The 21,794-nt window shown below is 38.1% G+C and overlaps 1 protein-coding gene across 2 annotated transcripts in view; it reads right to left on the minus strand.

Moving 5' to 3' along the window:
• Positions 1 to 687: 687 nt before the first annotated feature.
• UBR1 (ubiquitin protein ligase E3 component n-recognin 1) overlaps positions 688 to 21,794 on the minus strand; it is a 137,225-nt gene continuing 116,118 nt past the window's right edge. For both annotated transcript variants that reach the window (XM_090270489.1, XM_090270490.1), the window contains exons 38-47: positions 20,227 to 20,294; positions 18,891 to 19,041; positions 18,375 to 18,462; positions 16,601 to 16,734; positions 14,669 to 14,777; positions 12,917 to 12,973; positions 10,704 to 10,781; positions 6,798 to 6,968; positions 5,272 to 5,373; positions 688 to 2,218 (exon numbers count right to left, since the gene is read on the minus strand). In XM_090270489.1, coding sequence (XP_090126615.1) covers positions 2,077 to 2,218; positions 5,272 to 5,373; positions 6,798 to 6,968; positions 10,704 to 10,781; positions 12,917 to 12,973; positions 14,669 to 14,777; positions 16,601 to 16,734; positions 18,375 to 18,462; positions 18,891 to 19,041; positions 20,227 to 20,294 — 1,100 coding nt within the window. In that variant the 3' untranslated portion in view covers positions 688 to 2,076. The remainder of the gene's footprint in view (positions 2,219 to 5,271; positions 5,374 to 6,797; positions 6,969 to 10,703; positions 10,782 to 12,916; positions 12,974 to 14,668; positions 14,778 to 16,600; positions 16,735 to 18,374; positions 18,463 to 18,890; positions 19,042 to 20,226; positions 20,295 to 21,794) is intronic.

Here is a 21,794-nt window from a genome sequence, read left to right on the forward strand (position 1 = left end):
CTCCTCCATTTTCTACATTAAAGAAAATAAAAGTGACTTTTTGCTCATTCTGTCAGTAAACTTCATGAGCATAATTAAATTGTTTGCAATAACGCAGACAAACCACTAGGATATTTTAATATAATTAGAAATCCCTTGGCTTGGGGGCAGCACATAGACACATGCTCACCTACAGTGTAGTGATCTGAATTAACCTCAGCAAGTGGAACTCAATATGATATAGTCTTTGGCAGTAAAGGTCTGACTGGCCATTGCAGGATAGTCCCTCTGGCAGTTTGAGAGCTTAACCCCAGAATTTATGAAGTGAATAGTAAAAGACTAGAAAAAAAAAGTTTTTCTTTGCTAAGCTGGGGGCAATCAATTGCGGCATAAGTCAGTGTCTTATGTTGCCTATTCTGGCTCAGAATTCCTAGTCAGCCAATTAATCCAACAAAATCATTTAAGAAATAAAGGGAAATGTTCTAATCACTTAATCATACTGGCAAATTTGACAAACAATACTGAATTTTCTGATTCTCACCCATTTATTGTTACAAATTGTTCAGTGCAGTTGATTCTATTTCCTGATACCTTCTCAATAATTGATTCAAGTAGAAAATCATGACTGTGATTCTGATACCTCTTCACACCAATCCCTTACTGCAAAATCCACCTTTTCTTTACTTTACATAGAAATAGCAAAAAGGAAAAAAAAAAAAAAATCTAACCCCAAATGTGCATCATCAATCACTTCACAAACATATTTTTATTTGCTTGCCTTTGCTGAGCACAAAGAAGGCAGGAAAACATTTACACACATTAATGACAGTAGTCACCAAAGGCAGATGGTCTTTGAACACATCTTTCAAGTTCCTACCATTACTCCAGAGACGACAGAAGCTAAAATGGAAGATTTCAATTTATTTTGTGTCTGCTGTTTTATATCACAAGTTCTTAACAAAAGTTAAAGTTTGTACAGATTTTGGAGAGCCTGATTATTTATAAACAATATGGCTCAAGCACAGCATGTTATAACAGGACACAGACTATTGATCACATGGCTTTCTTGGTAGTTTGCACTAGTCATAAAAATCAGAGTTTGTGAAAAGGTGCACAGATAACAAATGAAGAATCAGTCTTTTACAAGGACATAGGAGGTTGCAGAAGTGGCTTAAATCTGACTGTTCTAACTTAGAGCAGTCATCCTTCATTCACTGAGGGAATTTTCTTTATTCTACAGTTTACATCAGAAGTGCATCAGGTTTCTACGAGTCAAACAGGATGGTACCACATCAAGAGATAAAGTGAACTCATTTTAGCAACTCGTTTTTGGGAAATGGAAAGTGTAACTTCAAAATTCAACAAAGCTACCTGCTTTGTCAGAGGGGAGGACTATAGGTAGACTCTCTCACGGGGGATGAATAATGAATGCACTGTCCTCACTCCCACTGAGGTCTGCAGTGGGAAAACAGCTTTTCTACACTGGTAGAAATTTGCCTTAGAAGTGGTAACTGTCCATATACAGATTTGGTTTAATTTCTGACTGGAACAGTAAGTGGCACATTAGGGATATTTCCTTAAAAGAGAAATGATTAAAAGTTTTGATAACTTCTTCAGCTACAGAACTTTCTTAATTAAAGTATACTGCATGATTTCTACAATTCTTCTTTAGCTGCAAGGAAGAACATCACAGATCTTGTCAGTGATCCAACTAATATATAAAAATGTACACAACTGCTTGATGTGACTTCATTGATCAGGGAGATGAAATGAAATGGGACAGATTAGGAAGGGAAATGAGTTTTCGGCATATATTAGCAGAATCAGACACTTGGGGTAAAGAAGCATTTCTTTAGTGTTTTAGAACATAAAACAGATTAGTCTATGTTCTTTTTTCCTTTTAAGCATATGTTCACTAATTGAAAGCAATACTCCATTAAGGAATATTTTATTGATTTTATATCAATCTGGACAACTGGACAAGAAGCAAAATACCCTCCCAACCCTTCCCCAGACCTCAGAAAAATCTCCATAATTTTGAATCAGTCTTCAATATAGCCTTCATTCGTGATTGTCCCGAGGCAGATTTGGAGCTCATCATAATGACTGCCAGTTGAATCCAAATAACATCTGATTAGTTTCCTGGCTTCTAGCAATCTCTTCTATTATGCAGTGTTGTTGCCACACCAAATGGAGCTTGCGATACCTCTCATGAGATAAATGAAGGGGGTTGCCCCTCCTTCAGGGAAAGAAAAACAACATGTAAGTTTGATCAAATAACTGCCACACTTTACTTCCTACATTAGCTTGAACTCTTGAGTTGTTACTGGAACTGGGAGGAATCACCAGGAGAGGGTTTTGAAAGGGATATTTTCCCTTCACCATTTATCACTAAGAACTTGATACACTGTTTAGCTAAATGAAGCATAAATTTACTCCTTGATTATTCAGAAAATAGGTCAAGTATAACACGAGCATTACAGGACCTCATTTAAATGGCAAGATTTATAACTTGAAGCAGCTCTATTCTTTCCTGGGTGGTTAGTCTGTTGGGAGCTCTAATGACTTTTTGGGTTCACATATTGATAGCTTACCTAGCTTTGATTTCTGACTTTTTCCTAGTAAAGTTTAGGTCTGAGATGTAACACCAAGCCCTCAAATTATATTCTGCTCCTCAGAAATATTTGGTTACAGCTTTCTTATTAATAGTGGTGTGGTACCCAGAGTTACCCTGGCTGGTTTGGCTCAGTGGATTGAGCGTCGGCCTGCGAGCTAAGTGTCGCTGGTTCGATCTTCCAGTCAGGGCACATCAGAGAAGGAAAACTCTGACTCCAAAAAACCTCCGCTGCCTTGCGGCATACCTCTTCAGGGGAAAGGCTAAGGGAGTAAACCCCGACAGAAAATCCGGAGCCGGAGTCCCTAAGGCGGTTTGACGTTGTAGTCAACACCGGCAACTCCTGCGGCGCACCTGAAGCCAAGCTGTATTGCCTCCGTCTTTCCCTTGGATCCTTCAGCTGCGAAGAGAGGGGGGGTCTGCTGCATGGGCAACAGCAGACCCTCCATATCACCCTGCCCAGGCTCTGTAGCTTCATCGCAAGATGTCGATTCAACACGGGAGGAGACAGATACCGTGTCACTCCCGAGTCGGACTGCACAGCCATTCTCGACGGTGCAGATAGACTCTTAAGAAGCTACACCATCGTCTCTCCAGACGGACGGCTGCCGACGAGGTACCCAGAGTAAGGTAAAGGGTAAGTGGCAGCTCATGTTGCCTTGACAACAAAGCTAGTGTGGTGCCAGATGATAGATTGCCCACCCCAGGGCTGAGATCCAGCAGGGGGAAGCTTTGCACAGAGAGTCCACTGATTAGCCCTCCTACCCTCTTCTGGTTCCTGACTGAAGGGGAAACTAGCCGTCAGAGAGGCACATGTACCAAAAGGTTTACCTGGCCACAGGGGAATGTGCAGACCTGCCAGTCTAACCTATGGGATTGACTGGGGTAGCTACACATTTCCAGAGCACATGGAATTTGGGGCCGGAAGATTTAAATGGAGGGAGGGCAAAATTTGCCCCTTCTCTTCCTCTGAGATCAGTACACAGATGCACGGGCCAAGGTGCTTGCTGACGCTGGGGGCTGGGGCAGCCTCTGGTGCTGGGCCCCACACAGAGCCCCTAAGTGCCCAGCTGCAGAGGGTGGCAGTGGCCCTGGGCCCTGGAGTGGGAAACTGTGGCGTGGCAAGCGTGCTGCTGGCGGCACATGCACAGACTCCAGGGAGGGAGCCTGAAGCCAGATAGCAGTACGTTGAGCAGCCTTGTGCTCCAGAAGGACAGATAAGGATGGAGTCGGATTTTTCGGTTTGGTCTTGGGTTTCAGTCTTTTTGGGATTTCTGTGTTTTGCAGAAGAGAGGAGCCTGGAATCAGGGAGTCCCCCAATCCCAGAAATTGTGCAAACTCTTAATAAACACCTTTTCCTTCCCCATTAACCTTTGTTTTATGCCTGTGCTCGGCAGCAGGCAGCCAAACCCCACTTCTGTATGGTAACACTGTGGCACAACAAATTTGGTGGTGATTAGCAAATATTTAAATCAAATTATTCCACAATAATTTTAAGACTGAACAGTTTGTAACACTGTGTAATAACTAATCCAAAATGCTCAGTTTGGCTGTTGCCATTGGTGGAAAACTGTGAAATTCTCATTGCAGAGGAACTCGAGTGTCTCAGTTAGTTGGGTATTTTTTAATTGCCTAATTAATTCTTTTAAAGATTTTATTTATTTATTTTTAAAGAGGGGAAGGGAGGGAGAAAGAGAGGGAGAGAAACATAGATGTGTGAGAGATACATCCACTGGTTGCCTCTCACACACCCCCAACTGGGGACCCAGCCTGCAACCCAGGCATGTGCCCTGACTAGGAATCAAACTGGTGACCCCTCAGCTCGAACGTCAGCACTCAATCCACTAAGCCACACCAGCAAGGGCAAACTGCCTAATTAATTTTAAATTTCTGCTTCTTTGTACCTTTTTTGGACAACTCAGACCTCTTTTCCTCAGTCATTAACAACTCTCATGACTCAGATTACTTCTCTCTAAATCCAGAGAGTATCTCTATAGGTCAAATGCTGTCACAATAAAAGCAAATCTCTGTTTGATCAAAGAGGTTTCAAGTCCCATCAAGTAAGCCTATTTATTCCAAGTAATATTTCAAAAGAACAAAATTTCAGTTAAACAAAGAAACACTTATGGTAGGAAAATCTAATCTTTATCTATATATACTTTGGGGATCATTGTGCCTTATCACCTCCTTCTCATAAGTAATAAGTAGTCTTCCAGTACCCAACACCAGGAAGGATACAGAAAAATATAGGATTATAAACATTCTGTTTTGCTAAAGCTAAGAAGGCATATATAGCTGGCTAATAAAAAGTTTCAAGTATTGCAATGGAAACAATGAATAGCAATTTTAAGCAGAAGTCCCCTCACTGGACACTACAGATTTCTTTCTTTTATGTATCAGTGTCAATTAAACCTCCCATGCATGATGAAGAACAGCTGATTAAACCAATAGAGCATGCAAACATTAGAATAGTTAGTATCTTTAAAAATTCTAGAGATGCATAAAGTTGTTGAAAATTACGTGTTACATTTAGGATGACATATTTAATATTTTAATTTGTGGCTCTTTAAAATATCTCTCAATATTTAGCATTAGTTTTTGTGTTTAAAGAACCATTACCATCTACATATAATAATGTGACTAAAATTAAAAAATAAAACAAAACAAAAAGACCTTACTTCAGGCCAGGATCTGTTTCTCCATATTCATCCAAGTAAGGAGCTGGATAGGCACAGCCTCTGGCTTTACCTTCAACTAGGACCACTCTGCATTCTCTGATTCTGGGACAAAACAACCAACAGGAAATATTATTAATGGCACATGTGCGAATAATAGGTACTGCATCAAAGTTAACCTAGAGAAAGGAGCTTAACACAAGAACAGAACCACATTTCCCAGTCTGATTACCTCAGGTTAGACAGGTCAGCTAGGGAGCCTTTCTGGTTAGAACCAGCCTCCAATAGTATAAATTATAAAGAACCACTGCCACTTTGAAGGTACTTGGGACTTTTACAGCAGAGAAACATAAGACATGAAAAAATAATGCTTGTGGCCCTGACCAGCATGGCTCACTTGACTAAGCGTCATCCTGCAGTTCGATTCCCAGTCAGGGCACATGCCTGGGTTGCGGGCCTGGTCTCCAGTGTGGGTGCATAGGAGAGGCAATTGATTGACGTTTCTCTCCCACATTGATGTTTCTCTCCCTCTTTCTCCTTCCCTTCCTCTCTCTCTAAAAATAAATATAATCTTTAAAAAACAATGCTGTGTACATAGGTGGTAAGTACTATAGAGAGAAATTATAAAATAAACAGATGGACTAGCTGTAGGTTCCCTAGAAGAAGGAAACAGGTGTTGGGGTTTGGCTTCCATAGAGTCATTCCCTTTATTATTCAAAATAATGCCTACTAACAATGATTATATATGCCATACGTAGTGAGATATTAGTGCTTAAATAGAAAGTATATTACATGGAGAGAATGGGGAAAAAAAGCACAAGCATCCTTCTGAATTTTATCTCACAAGAGCAACTTACATTGTTCTACTCTCAGTCTTGCTGAGAGACCAGGGAAAACAATGGTTGGTTGATAGGGAAAAATGAAGAAAATTAAAGTACTCAAAGGATGACTTAAAGTAACAATTTACATATACTTTTATTTTTTATTTTACTATTTTATTCTAATTCTCACCCAAGGATATGCTTATTGATTTTAGAGAGAGGGGAAGGTAAAGAGAGAAACATTGATCAGTTGCCTCCTGTATGTGCACCGACTGACAACTGAACCCTCAACCTAGGCATGTGCCCTGACCAGGAATTGAACCTATGACCCTTTGGTTTATGGACGAGGCTCCACCAACTGAGCCACACCAGCCAGGGCTTACACATACTTTTAAAATATCAGCTTTAGGACTCTAAGCTCTTTTACTATATCTGAGTTTTATACAATACCAGAGTATTCAATATAAAGTTTATTATATTTGTTTAAGATTTTCCAAAAATAATGAACATATGAGTAGAATCCTACTTTATTTTTCATTTTTTACTACTCCTTCTGTAAAATCTTCTCAAACACAATCTCAAGTGAGCAACTGGTGTCTAACATCTGCTATCATTTCCTATCAACACACTGTCCTGCCATCATGGCCTCCAGATTAAACCCAAATTCCCTAAATTTATTATGAAGCTTCCAGATCACACACTACTCACTTTAGAAAAATGCAGACTCCAGCTCCACAGTGAAGTGCATGAAAAATGCAAGCTCCGACCTCTTCCCCATTCACAGTTTCTTGGCAGCAAATGTTCTGAGAACACAGTATAGACCCACAGAAAAGACAAAGAACAGGATTCTTCCGCTCATCATCTGCAGACCGTGGACACCTCAAAAGGGAAGAAAACATTCAGTATGGTGGAGAAACCAAAAAAGCATAATATATCCAGTTGGCAATGAGACATATTTTCATTACTGGCTGCTTTGCAGCAACAAAAGCTCTTAAAACACAAGGAAACATTTAATGGATGATTCTTCTTTAATGTTTCCTCTTGGAAGACTTAACCAAAAAATATTCTGATTAATCCATAGCAAGAAAACTTATTATTAAATATAGTGTCCTGATAATTCTCATAAAATTTGGCAATTAAATATGCCTTCATTGAGATGTATTTATAGAATCCAGTCTTCGCTCTGGCTGGTGTGGCTCAGAGGATTGAGTGCCAGCCTGTGGACAAAAGGGTCACTGGTTCTATTTCCAGTCAGGGCACAGGCCTGGGTTGTGGGCCAGGTCTCCAGTTGCGGGCACATGAGAGGCAACCACACATTGATGTTTCTCTCCCCTTCTCTCTCCCTCCCTTCCCCTCTCTCTAAAAATAAATAAAATCTTTAAAAAAAGAAAATCCAGTCTTCATCTGACATAACCAATTTATAGTCAACTGCCTCCTCTTGCTTGGTTTAGTAAGGCTTGTGTCCTGTTTTGGAGGAATATAACCTTGTAGATATACAATTTTCTAAAATCACAATTTTCAGTAAGGGTTCAAACACATTTCTCCCCCCATTTCTTTGAGGTATTGAGATCTTTAGGGTTGAAATGAGAAACTGCAGTCTTTCAGCTGATGCCCCTTCCATCTGAAAACAGTAATTCTTAGGAAGGAGGAAGTGACAGAGGTGACTTACTTGAACCAAGCAGTACTTTGAGATCCAACCATTTTATATAGTGGCATGGTATAGCAGTTATAATGTCCCTCCAAAGTGGGTACTACTCTCTGAATTAAAGTGATAATGTTTATCTTTTAAAAAAGAGGCTTCCTGCTCTGACTGGTGTGGCTCAGTGGTTGGGTGTCCTGCAAACCAAAAGGTTGCCGGTTCAATTCCTGGCCAGGGCAAATGCCTGGGCTGCAGACCAGGTCCCAAGCTGGGCGCATGCAAGAGGCATCTGATCCACGTTTCTCTCACACACTGATGTTTCTTTCTCTCTCTTTCTCCCTCCCTTCCCCTCTGTCTAAAAATAAATAAATAATAAAATAGTTAAAAGAAAATAAAAAGGAGCTTCCTAATGCTCCTATCTCTGCTGCATACTGGACATAATCGAAACATCAAGAGTTCCTTAATTTGGGCAGTAAAAAGTAAATGAAACCATAGGAGATATGCAGAAAGGCCAACAATGAGATCAGACTCTCCAATAGGGTATTAACAATTTATTCCCTGACCCCCAGTTTCTTAGGCAAAATGAGATAACCACCATTGTCTACAAGGGAGTTAAGGGGCTCTATGCATAGGTATTCCATTCCTGTCTCCTGTAGATGAGTGGACTGTTTTCACTTCCAGGGGGTTGCTCCAGATTGTTAATTATAGCTTTTTTAAAAAGTTAAGTAAAGCCAACATCTTCTTTCACCTTTAGCACAGGATGGCTAAGTCTGAGTCACTCGCCATCTTAGAGAGGAAAATGGGGGTGATGCCTGAAGTATAATAACAGTGGCCACCCTACACTAGAGGTGGCTCTGCCTTAATGCAAACTGGTGGTGGAAATAAAATTGGAAGAGATCATAAGATTTATTTTCATTTTTGATTAAAACCAGTAAGTAGTAATATCATCCAGGAGGATCTTCACTGTGATTAATGACTAACACTCTTTTCAGATCCTCCTAAGAGCCAATTAGCATGATAGACACCTTTTAAAGCCTGGGAGATAACACCTATTCACTGGGCTTCTGTGGTAGCAATGCAGCCCTAAAATTAGGAAAATCACTGAATTTAGAGCTAGATGCAATCTTTGAAATAATCCAGCTAATTTTTTGAGGGCTAAGAGACAAAGTGACTCAATCGCTTCTTTAGTCAGTTGATCTTAGTATAAGACAAGCGTCAAGGAGCCAACACCAAGATCAAATTTATCTGTTAACAGAGGCTGGAATATAAGCTGACCAAGCCCTGACTGGGCCATCTAAACCCCCTGGCTTCATGGCTCAAAGCATTCCTTAGTCATTTCTGTAGGGCAGTGAGTCTCCAAGTAGGCCAAAGAAAGGCTCTTGAAGCCCTCAAAATGATCTTAAAACTGCAATCCCTTACTTTGGTTCTTTGAAATGAAAGCAGGTTATTTAACCTATGACTAAGGACTACTAATCGTCACCTTGTACAGTAACTGGTATCTTTAAAACAAAATTTAGGAGTTAGTTGCGTTTACCGGGAATTCTAATTTAATTAAGTTTTCTAAGAAGTGTGGCTATAGGACAATGCTTAGTAACATTACAAACCTCCTAACTTTGCTTTGGAATTTTTGCAATTTGGGGAAAGGATGCTTTGTTACTAGTTCATCATCAGTAAAGTGTTGAATGGGCTTTGACTTTCAGGCTGCTGAAATTCAGGCCTTTTAATTATAAGTCAGGGCTAGTTTCATGTCATCATTATCAATCTGGTGTTTGCTATGGATGGTAGTGTGGTGCCACTTGAGTGTCAAGGATACATAATTACATCAATAGTAATTTTGACTTATTTTCAAGACAGGATGCATTGTGATTCAAATATGAAACATTCACGTACCAATGGCTAATGCAGATACAAGGTATGCATATAATTTCCCCACTCAGTGATACTTCGTTGGCGGTGTTCTGCTCAAGAATTTATGCTACTCAAATACCTTACGTCATATTATAGCAAGGTAAGTGCAAAATAAAAATTATCATTAACTTTACAGGACGTTATTTTACCATAGAGAATCATGTGTTTAAGCTCATATTGTTATCTTACAAAAGTAAGAGGTAATTAATACATGGTATTAGTAATAAGTAGAACATAACTTGTTTATTTTGCTTCTTGCCAGTCCCAATTATTCAGGATTTTTTTTTTTTTTTTTAAATTTGAAAGTGGTCCATGAAAAGGAAGAGGAATTAGAGGAATGTTTGAGAAAGACTGATTGAGGTAGAGGGGACATGGTACCAAAAAAGGCCAAAAGGGTATATTCCCTCTTTCTAGTATCCAGGCTTGAATCTGAGTTTCAATGCTATAATCTGTTTTACTATTGTAATGGGAATCTATATACATTTTGTTTGGGGGAAAAAAGGGTTCCTCAGTGTTATGTCAGTGAATGCATGTGGTCACCACACTGTAATGCATGTAAAACAGTGTTTAAAGATATATAATCATTCTTAGAATTCTAGAGCAAGCAAGCGAGCGAGCGAGTGAGAGAGTTTTAGTATCTTTAAAAAAACTGAGGAAGGACATCATGTATGATGGTGAAGTAGGGAGCTCCAGGAATCAGTTCCTCTATTGAACCAACTATTAATCTGGCAAGAACTGTCTGAAGCAACTATTTTGGAACTCTGGAGTATAGATGAACACTTGCGCTGACAGCTGTCAAAAGGGAGGGGAGAAGAGGGACTGGATGAAAGAAAGGGAAGAGATTAGCCGAAGAACACACATGCATCACCCATGGACACAGACAACAGTGAGGTGATGGCCTGAGGGAAGGGGGCGCAGGGGCTGGGTGGAGGCAGGCAAAGGGGAGGAAAATGAGGACCTCTGTAATAGTGTAAATAATAAAAATAATGGAAAAAATAAAATAAGTTTGCTAGTGGTGATGTACACCAACTGCAAGCTCAAAAAAATTTAAATATATATCTTCTTACCTGAAATGAGAAGCTTGATTTAGAAGGCAGCTATAGTCATCGGGAAGCTCTATCAGTCTATTTCTTTTTCTAGGGAACCTAAAAATGTAATTTAAAAGGCAATTTTACTTAACAGAAAAAAGCCCAGATCAAAAATTGACCAATAAAAGAATGTCTAAAAAATAACAAAAGGGTCCATACTTGCAATCCATAGTAATTCACACTGTTGACTAGATTAAATCCAAATTTCTCAGCCTAGAATCCCAGATCCTTCATCAGCTAGTTCCTTTCCAAACTCAACTTCCACTATTTCCTAAGACTAAATTGTTCCAGCTAGATTTCTATATTGTCTAGGAGGGTAACAAAAAATAGTGGTTAAGAACAAAACCTTTGAAATCAGACAGATCTGGTTACAAATCGTAAATTCTCTAACACCTGGTAAGTCACTGAACCTACACCTATATTTCCTGGTCTGAAACTGAGGATGAATATATTATACTTTCTTAAACATTGGCATACCATTAATTTAATAACATATTTGAGGGGGGAATAAAAGACTCATGCTGATTTAAGAAATTCTATATGAATATCAAAGAACCTCATGGAGTTGTTGAAGGCTCAGTAAGATACTGAAGTGAAACAATATACTCAGTACTTGATGCATGTTTGCAAATGTTATCATTCATTGTCATCACACTGGATACAACAAAAGCCTTGCTTGCATGCCTTGGGTAAAGTCACCTGAATAACATAAAATTCTTTTCTCAAACCTCAAGCAATTTAAATTCTATAATGCTTTCTATGTTCAGCTAAAAATGATCTCCTCTAAGACTAACCTTGTGTCATAAGAATCTTTTACTCTTTAAATTTCTATAGCATTAACAGTGTATTCCATATATAGAGGAACACAAAATTATCAACCATTTTTACCTAGAAGATGAATCACAAGGCTACAAAATAGAAACAACAATAAAACAGATAATGCGAATAATAGAATAAAGAATAAATTGTTTCACACCCACAACTGTAAACCTACTTTTGCCCACCTCTATTACTGTACTTTATCTTATGTCTTGAATTTATGTACTTAATTTGATTGTAAACTACCCATTACCAAGAGCTGTACATGTTATGTCTTTTAACTCTCCCAGAGTATTAAGTACCATGCTGGGGAAATAGGAAATGTCTAAAAGGCAAACAATAATTAGAATAAAGGAAAATGGTATGAGATTAACAGTCCTAAAATACATACTCATCTTTTAAACTTTTCTCTCTACTCCAAGATCTTTCTTTTCTTGGTAATGTGAATACTATTGCAGCTGAGCACAGGTGCTGGATCTGTAATCTCTAAATCACTAAAGCTGGGTTAAAGCGTGAATAGCATATGTACATTTACATGGAAGGTAAAAAAATGTTCAAAGGGTGAGGAAAGATAAGAAAAGAAGGTGGCAAATGTATACTGTCTCACAATGTTTGCTTTAGCCATAGGAAAATGGTGTTAGTATTTAAGGCTCCTCTGCTTGTTTATTGATGCAATTCAATTCAATCTGGATAAAAATTAGATACTACACATAATATAAGCCAGGCTCTGGAGGGGACAGAAGATAAGCATGCACTTCTGGCCCTTGATGAATTTACTGCTTGTGATGTAGGGTGCTGGCAGATACACATGCTCACATGTCAACATGCACAGGAGATGATATATTATTAGGGCAGGCCTTCGGAGGAGGTGATATATGGATTGGTCCTTAAGGAAGAGGTGGATTTTGACTGAGCCATAACTAAAGAGAGACAGGAGGGCTAAAGGAAAGTTTTGCTGGATAGTCTTGAAGCATATAGATAGAAAGGGAAAAGGAGAGAAAATAGCTCTATTTATATCACACTGTATTCTCAAAGGAAAAAAGTAGTTTATAGCAATAATGTCAGTACCCTCTAATTTTAATATGCTAGCAACTCCAAGATGCCATCTCTTCCTTTGCCTTTTAATAGGCTTGCAATAGCTTAAGGAAGAGGAGCTGGTGGCATCAAACCATATGCGAAATGGGCAGCCCCCTCAAGAAAAAAACAAATGTAGAAGGAATCTGATTTCTGGCAAAGACCTAACAAAAATGTAGGAAACAATGTACTGAGAGAGAATGAAGAAGACAAACTAGAAAGCATGCTCAACAAGCCAACTAGTTTGGAAACACAGTTTGTTGATGGGGTGGAGGGGAGGATTGAAAAGCAAAACCAACCTGACTACGGGACTTTTTTGCTTCAAACAGTTCAGTAAGGCAGGATCTGCACACCACCTATATGAGAAGCCAAGAGAAAAGGCAAATGGGTCATCACACTTTAGTACAATATTCATCATTGAACTATTCTCTCCGAATCTTTCTGTCCCTTCTTTCCAAGTTCCTTCTTCTAGATCTCTTTTATCTTACATCTTGCCCCTTTTCTCACCTACTTTTTTTGAATCTTCCTATTTACATTCCCCCCTCTTTTTATTAATTTCTTTTTAAAAGGGTTTATCGATCACAGTCCTGCTAAAAAAATTAAAACAAACAAACAAACATTCTGAGTACTTCAACAAGAGGGACTTTAATAATAGGAATTGGTAATAAAGGTAATAGGTCTGAGAAGCCAACCTGAAGAGAAAAAGGCAAGGAAACCTAAAGAACAGCCAATAACCAGAGGCTCCCACCTCTCTTCGGCTGGAGGAAGAAAAGGAAACCAGTATCACTGAAGCCCAGGGGCTAGGGTCACCAGTGGATGCTGGGATCACAGCAGCCTTGCCTGGTGGGAAATGGAGTCAGAGAAGAGCTACAGCCACTGCCAGAGATGTCCTGCAAGACAGAGAGAGGCAGTCCAAGCACTTAGGCTTCTTCTATCCTTCCAGCTTCCAATATCCTGCCAGTGCCTCCCACTGACTGAACACAGGCAGAAGCCAACTGACAAGGGAAGGGAGGCCTGCAGGGGTTGGTCTCCTGCACTACAGGGCGTAGAATGAGGAGGAAAGGCTTGGACGCAAGCAGGGCCAGGAATGGTACAAGGGGCAAGGACTTTCTGCTTCAAAGTTTAAACTTTTACCACTTGATTATACTAGATATAGCAAGTTCAAAATGTATCAATTTCAAGAATATAAAAGTAAAATTAGTATAGCCTACTGTGATTATTATACTCAACACAAAGCATGATACTGATTCTTCTGATCCACTTTAATTCATTTTTAACACACTGGAGATCAGAACACCTCATGAGAAATGAGGAACCAGAAAAGAACCTAACAGAAGAGAGCACAGAGAAAGGGGACAGCAGACAGGCAGGCAGGCAGTCAGTCACACAAATCCTGACCTGGGCATGGAAGGGGAAAACGCACCGATTAAAGAAAAAGGCAGACAAATTGAAGAGACTAAAGGAAGCCATAGGGGAAATAAAAGAAAAGTAACAAAAAATTCATTACATAAAAATGATTGAAAATGGTGGCAGCAAAGATAAGGGTAAGGAGACTAGAGATTAGGAGGGTGAAGAGTGACCACGAAGGCCAGTAAGTAAGGGGGTAGAAAAATTTTTTCTGAAAGAAAGACACACTTCTCCCCAAGAAGTTTAACTGATACATCTTAGATCTACAAAATGACATTTTTTTCCTCCTCAGTCAACCTCCTGAAATGTGTGCCATCATGTGAGATGTGCTACTGTTTTGGATACAGACCCAAATGGGGTTCTTTTTAACACTAAGGCTGCCGACAACATGATTTTTACCAACACCCTTCACCACCACCAATTTAAAACTGGGATGATGAGACAGTAGCTATGAGGAAAGTAAGTACAACGAATGTTAGTCATGCTGGAACAAGCAGAAATTCCAGCTGCCTGTGGCTGTTAGTCTTATCCCCAATTCCTTCCCTTTCAATCAAAGCTAATCAATTTAAAAGCTAGCAAGTAATTTTAATTTAAAAATTTCAAACTGTATAAGAACTCAATAATGATACTTTGTAGCATAGTACCTCTGGAGGAGGGGCTTTACTGTATGCCAATATTCCTGGAAAAGTAGGAACAAATTTGTGGGTAAACATAGATAGCTGCAGAGTGCACTGTACTCTCCTTCTGCAGAATCTGCAAGAGAATAAAAATACATTTAATGAGCACATTATTCTTACCTGGTCAACCTGTTAACAGAGTTTCTTCACTGTTTATATTCATTTCTAAACTCTCTCTATAGAGTATATCTTATACTCTCTCTAAAACTGTGTGTGGCAAATAAGCTGAAGTGGTACTTTTTAAAAAAAGATTTTATTTATTTATTTTTAGAGAATGAAAGGGAGAGAAATATCAATGTGTGGTTGCCACTCATGTGCCCCCAGTCAGGGACCTGGCCCACAACCCAGGCATGTGCCCCAACCGGGAATTGAACCCATGACCCTTTGGTTTGCAGGCTGGCACTCAATCCACTGAGCCACGCCAGCCAGAGCTAAAGTGATCCTTTTAAAACATAAATCTGATCGAGTCATTCTCCTGATCAGATGTCTCCAATGTCAAACCACCACATGATATGAAATACAAAGTTCTTATCGTGGCATAAAGGCCCTACATGACCTGCCCCCAGATGCCTCCTGGACCTCATTTCCTACCACCCTCCCCGCATGTTCACTACGCTTCAGTCACATTCTTCTCTTTACTCTTCTTTGACTACATCAAGCAAAGCCTTAGCACTTATTGCTTCTCTTGCTTAGGAATACTGTTCCTTCAACTCCACTCAGTTCAGCCCAGTTCTCTCTTTTGACTGTCTCCTCACAGAAAACCCTTCCATGTCTATCTGTCTAAAAGAATGATGCATTCTGGCCCCATGATTCTCTATGTCCATGGTCTGCTTTATTTTTCTTTGTAGAACTTGTCACCATTTGACATAGCTATCAGAGGTGGATTTAATGGTGGGTGCACTGGGCACGCACCTTGGGCCCCGATTTCTGAAGGGTTCCGCAAAACCCCAACTTTACACTTTTTTCTAATGACACCAAGTTTGGTTTCATATGCGCAATTTTAATTATGTGTAAGTTGTAAACTTGTGGGGCCCTTCAGAATTCGGGGCCCAGGGCATGCGCCTGGAGCGCTGCTGTTAAATCTGCCTGATAGCTATTAATCTGTTTATATTCAGTCTCCTCCCAAGAAAAGAAAGGACTTTAACTGTCATATTACAGCAGCAAATAGATAATATATGATTTTTTAAAAATGCAAACAACATACCTGTAATAGTAGTAACTACTTAGAAAGTAACATCCTATTTTATATAGGGTCTGAACAAACCTAGATCCATAAACCCAACTAAAGCTGACCTGGTTGGTTTAATTGCAAAGGATAAAAGGAAGAATCTATGAGCAATTTAGGTGACTCTTCTAAAATCACATAAGTGTTTTGATTTTTACCCACACAAAGCCACAAGGAAGCCTTCTCTACTTTCATCTAGATTTAAAGCAAGTAAAGGAGAAAGAAAATGACTCTGTTAAATATGCATGGCCTTGGTTTGATACTGCAGTTCTTTCCCAGGAGCATATTAATTTTTTTAGAATTTAGACATATATTCAAAATTTAAACAACAGAGTATACAGTAAAGTTTTCCTCCTACCTAGTCAAATAGTTCTCCCTAGGGGCAACTAATGTTTCTAATTTCCTGTATATTCTACGCTATCAGTTATATTCTGCATGCAGCCATTTTATAAATTCAAGCACATTAACTACACAAAGAAAGGAGCCACAAGTACGTTTTGTAGATTAAAATCTGGTTTTTGGCCTGACATTTAACCTATACCAAGACAGGGGCACACATGTTCAGAATGAAGGAATGAAGAGTTGGTATTGTGTGCTCTCATCTTGTATTCTTGAGGCTGAAGGTAATGAAAAAAGTCTTTCATTTACTACTCTCATTTCATTTTTCTACTTACTGGTAAGCAGGTCTTCAGGTGGAGTTACTCCAAGTAAATAGTGGAAAAATAATGCAGCACAACGAAGGTAAGGGATGATGCCATTCTTCAATGAGACCCACAAATACCAGCCAGGGATCTCACACCCAGCGCAGCTAAGAGGCAATAATTCCAGAATAGAACAGAATACTGGTGAGAATAAAACCCTAGATTTTAAGCACCCTTTCAAAAACATAGCTAAGTGTTTAAATAATTTTATATCCTTTTTAATTTTTAAACATTTAAAACCAAATATTTAACTAGCTATAGCTTCAGTTTTTAAATCTCCTAAGGGTTTCCTAAAGAAAACCACAAATCTTGCATCCTTTACCATGTAGATTTTTATTTTATTTTATTTTAATTTTCATCCGAGGACCTTTTTTCATTGCTTCCAGACAGAGAGGAAGCGAGGGTGGCAGGCAGGAGGGAGGGAGTGAGGAGGAAAGAGAGAGAGAGAGAGAGAGAGAGAGAGAGAGAGAGATTAAGAGAGAAAAAGAGAAAGAGAGAGAGAGAGAGAGAGAGAGAGAGAGAGAGAGAGAGAGAGAGAGAGAACTTTCATGTGAAAGAAAGATCGATTTGTTGCTACCATATGCACCCTGAGTAGGAATCAAACCTGTAACCTGAGTTATGTACCCTCACCAGGGATCAAACTCACAGTCTTTCAGTCTATGGCATGACGCTCCAACCAACTGAGCCACATTGGCCAGTGCTTACCATGTAGATTTTTAAGACAAAAAGCTAGTTTCTTCTTTTTCCTAATCCTTATGATGAAATGGGGAGCAGATTCATTTATCAACAACTAACCAAAGTAGCTAAGTTAGCTAAAAATAATTAATATTTTCCTGATTTCTGTATTAAAATTAACTGGTAATTTTTAGGGCAGTAAAAACTATTATATATGATGATACTATAACAGTCAGATAAAAAGAGTGAACCCTAAATGTAAACTATGGACTTCAGTTAATAATAATGTATTAGTATCGTTTCATCAAATGTACCACACTGAAGTAAGATGTTAATAATAGAAGAAATTGGTAGATTGAGGGAATAAATGGGAATGCTATACTTCCTGTTCAATTTTTCTGTAAACTAAAACAGCTCTAAAAAAAGTCTATTAACATAAAACAAACAAAAACACATACACACTCAGTAGCCAAAGTAAAAAATAAAATAAAATAAAATAAAATAAAAGGACTTATGAGGCAGCAAGTGAAGCTCAGCAGATCACTCCTATTTGTACTTTTGGTTTTAACCTCTAAATTGCCAATATATTTCACATATTACTCATAACAGCCTTAAAAAAAAAACTCTTAATTAGGTAAGTGCATCAACTGTATGAGTTGCTTTAAAAAGACAACTTATTTTCTATTTTCTACACTTATTTAAATTCAAAATGCTGCCATTTATTAAAATTCTATCATCCTCTGCCATAACAGTTTACAAGAGGAAAGATGTGCCAAAACTGGTTTCAGTCTTAGAAACAAATAAATGGCTAGGTGTTATTCCAAAAGCCCTTAATTCCTTTTTATAAATTGGAATTAAAATGGTTCAGGGGGTGGGCAGAACAGGGCAGGGCAGAGCCAAAAGAGGAAAAATTGGGACAACTGTAATTGAACAACAGCAAAAAGACAAAACAAAAAACATAAATAATTAAAATAAAATGGTTCAAAGTTATAACGCCCAACAACTGAACAAAGATATGGAAATATTAAAACAATAATGAAGCAGTTTAAAAGAATAGACTGCTGCTACTCACCCACTTATATACTGAGAAAGTTCTGCCAAAAAAGAAGTTGCAGAACAAGCTTCTTCACTGTCTTCTTGAACCTGAGCAAGTGGGAGGCCTGAAAAAGAAATTCTGAAAGATAAATCTATAAACTAGCTATTCAATTTATAACTTATACCTCAAATTCATGGTTCTAGGATACTAAATAATTTCTATTCAATCAAGGCTCATTCCCTTGTTCTCAATCTAAATAGTTGATTCTGATATTAAAACTATTAGGTAAACTTTATTATTGTATTGCCCGGAGAAACAAGTAAGAGCAAAATGACAGCCTTGTTTAACATGGATATTTAATAAATATTTATTATCCTATAAGAATTTATAATTATATATATTTAAAAAGCATCCACAAAGAAACAAATGACTGATCCTTCAACAACAGACGTAATATAGAACTTAGCAATATATGATTAACCACAAGCACAAATTCTGTCAATAAATCATGGGCAAATGTTATGTATAGTTAACAAATGATGGGAGCTTTACCTGTGTCTATGCTAAGAAGTATCTGAAGCACGTGTGCCATGGTAATCAAATGGAAGAGATAGAGGTGGTTATAGGAAGAACTAATTGATGAAGGCTGCAGATCAACGGTGTCATCCCAATACAAGGATGGGAATGCTAACACAGCACCTACCTATGAGAGAAAATGGATATCAGCATGGGTAACAACAGAGACCAACACAAATTAATCTCATAATTAAATGTAAAGGGCACCAGGTGCTACACTGTGTTTCTATGGTTTTTTAAAATAACCATCATATTTTTCCAAATTATTCAAGAGAATACCTTAGAATACAATGTATCATAAACAAAAGGACAAAAGTCATCACCAAACAGGTTATCCCTTTCCTGGGCCTACTTATTCTAGTTCTAGGTAGTGGTCTCAACCCTGTGGAGTTTAAAAGATTCAACATTATAATCACTTGGGGAACTCTTAAAATAACACTGATACATAGGCCCACCTAGTCCAACCAAATCGAAATCTCAGGCATTAGGGCCTAGTTTACTAGCATTCTTTTCAATCACTGGAAGAGGCCTGGAAAATGGGGCATGAGGATACCGGCTAACACAAACTCCATGTTCCCAATCTCATCACTGTTAACCCTAGAGAACTTGTTTTGAAGAAACAAAATCATTACAAGGATAAAAAGTTCTTCAAGGAACTCACAAAACAGTTGCCACCCATCCAGAGGTGCTTATGGGAAGCCTAGTTGTGTCCTTGCCTGGTTCCTATCACCAAATAACTAATAATTTTAAGAGAGCTAATGCTGTCATTCACTGCTTATAACATAAATAAATTAGGAAAAGGGTAGAGAGAAAGCATTATATATTAGAAAAAGATTGCTTGTATAGACACCAGCTCATTATAATCATGGCAGGACCTATTATAAAGAGTAAATGTGCTTTCATTTTTAAAGTGATTTTTTTAAAAGATTTTATTTATTTATTTTTAGAGAGAGGGGAATGGAGGCAGAAAGAGAGGGGGAGAAACATCAATATGTGGTTGCCTCTTGTGCACCCGCAACTGGGGACCTGGCCTGCAACCCAGGCATGTGCCCTGACTGGGAATCAAACCAAAGACCTTTTGGTTTGCAGGCTGATGCTCAATCCGCAGAGCCATACCAACCAGGGCTAAAGTGATTTTGATGGTTTCAGTCAAATTTGTATCTTTTTATAAGCGAAATGGACAAAAGAAACAACTTCATAGTTTGAACACCAATAATTTATAATATTGAACAAAGAGCATAAATTTGAATGAGGAAAACATATAAAATTATAAACTTGAGTGACTTTTAATAAAATTTTATTGAACACTTACCAATACATGAAACAGATCTATAGATAGAAGGCAAGGTGTATCTTCTGATTTTAGATTAGGAAGAACAACTAAAATAAATAAATAAATAAATATAATCCAGTCAGTCAAATAGCAATATAGTTAAATATAACGCAAAATTTAAACGTCTAAAACAAAAATAGAATTTGGTTATACAATAAAGAAACTGACACTCTGGTACATTATGCCTTTAAGACACAGGAACCAAAATTAAATATAAACTAAACTGAGAAAAGGCACCTGGAAGGTTTTGGATTCAATTTAAGGGCTAAAAGATAAGATATAGGAAGAAAAGGTAAATAAATTAGGATAACTCAAATAGCAATTGTTCAATAAATGTTTGCTAAATGAATAAGAATTACTTTTATACAATGTTCTCTACTAATTTTTCCTCTTAACTACAGATTTCTAAATGTTCTGTGATCAAGTATGTGGATAAGTTTGAGATGGGAAGCAGGGAGAGCATGCAAAGCAGTGTAAGTGAAATGAGGATGGAGAAGACTTGCCTCAACAAAATAACAGTTTATATGAATAGAAGATTGAAAGGCAATGTAGATCTTGTCTTTCTAATTTGATTAGTTTCTAAATTCACAAGTGAGGGAAAAAGTGACAAAGAAGTAAAATCAAGAATTTAAAACAACGCTAAGGGTTGTGTATATATAAAAATGAGATTAATTATGTTTCAATAAAACTGTTATTTTTGCAAATGAAGGCAAGATGACTTTTTCCAGACTAGGTCAATTTCTTAACACCCAATCCAAGAGTCTAAATGAAAAGCATTCAAGTTAAGAGCATAGGTGTTGGAGTCAGAAATGGGTTCCAGTACTGGCTGTAATGTTTGTCATAGACAAGGGACTTTACTTCTCTAAGTTCACAGTATACACAAAATTTGGGGGAGGTTCATTAACATATGCATTTAAAGCACTTATCCCAAGCCTGGCATAGAGTAACCATTTGATAAATGTTATTAATATTGGCTTTACAAATCAAACTAAAGTGATCACAGGGCTTTGTCACTAACTAGCTGTTCTTGACAAGTCACTTGCTGTTTCTATCTCTTGCTTCCTCATATTAAAAATCTTAGTAATATTTCTGATATATCAGTTAACATGTCCATGACACTACCTGTCTTATTTCATTCTGTACTATAAACTGTTTTGTTCTTGGGACATTTTAATAACTCCTAATTCCTCCTGAATTCTATCATCTTTTCTGCCAGGGGAATACTTTATCTGTCATCAATTTTTCTTTTCTATTTTTTAAAAGATTTTATTTATTTATTTTTAGAGTGAGAGAGAAAGGGAGGGAGAAAGAGATGGATAGAAACATCGCTGTGAGAGAGAAATATCAATCGGTTGCCTCCACACACACCCCAACTGGGGACCAAACCTGTAACCCAGGCATGTACCCTGCCCAAGAACCAAACCGGAGACCCCTCACCTGAGGGTTCCCAAACAAGTGAGCCACACAGGTCAGGGCTGCCACTAATTTTTCTTACAGGCATTTGTGAAACTTCTTTCTCTGGCTGCTGAATATATCATTTTTAAACT

Source organism: Furipterus horrens, unplaced genomic scaffold, assembly GCF_987537825.1.
Source record: "Furipterus horrens unplaced genomic scaffold, mFurHor1.1.pri manual_scaffold_3, whole genome shotgun sequence".
Classification (NCBI taxonomy): Eukaryota; Metazoa; Chordata; class Mammalia; order Chiroptera; family Furipteridae; genus Furipterus; species Furipterus horrens.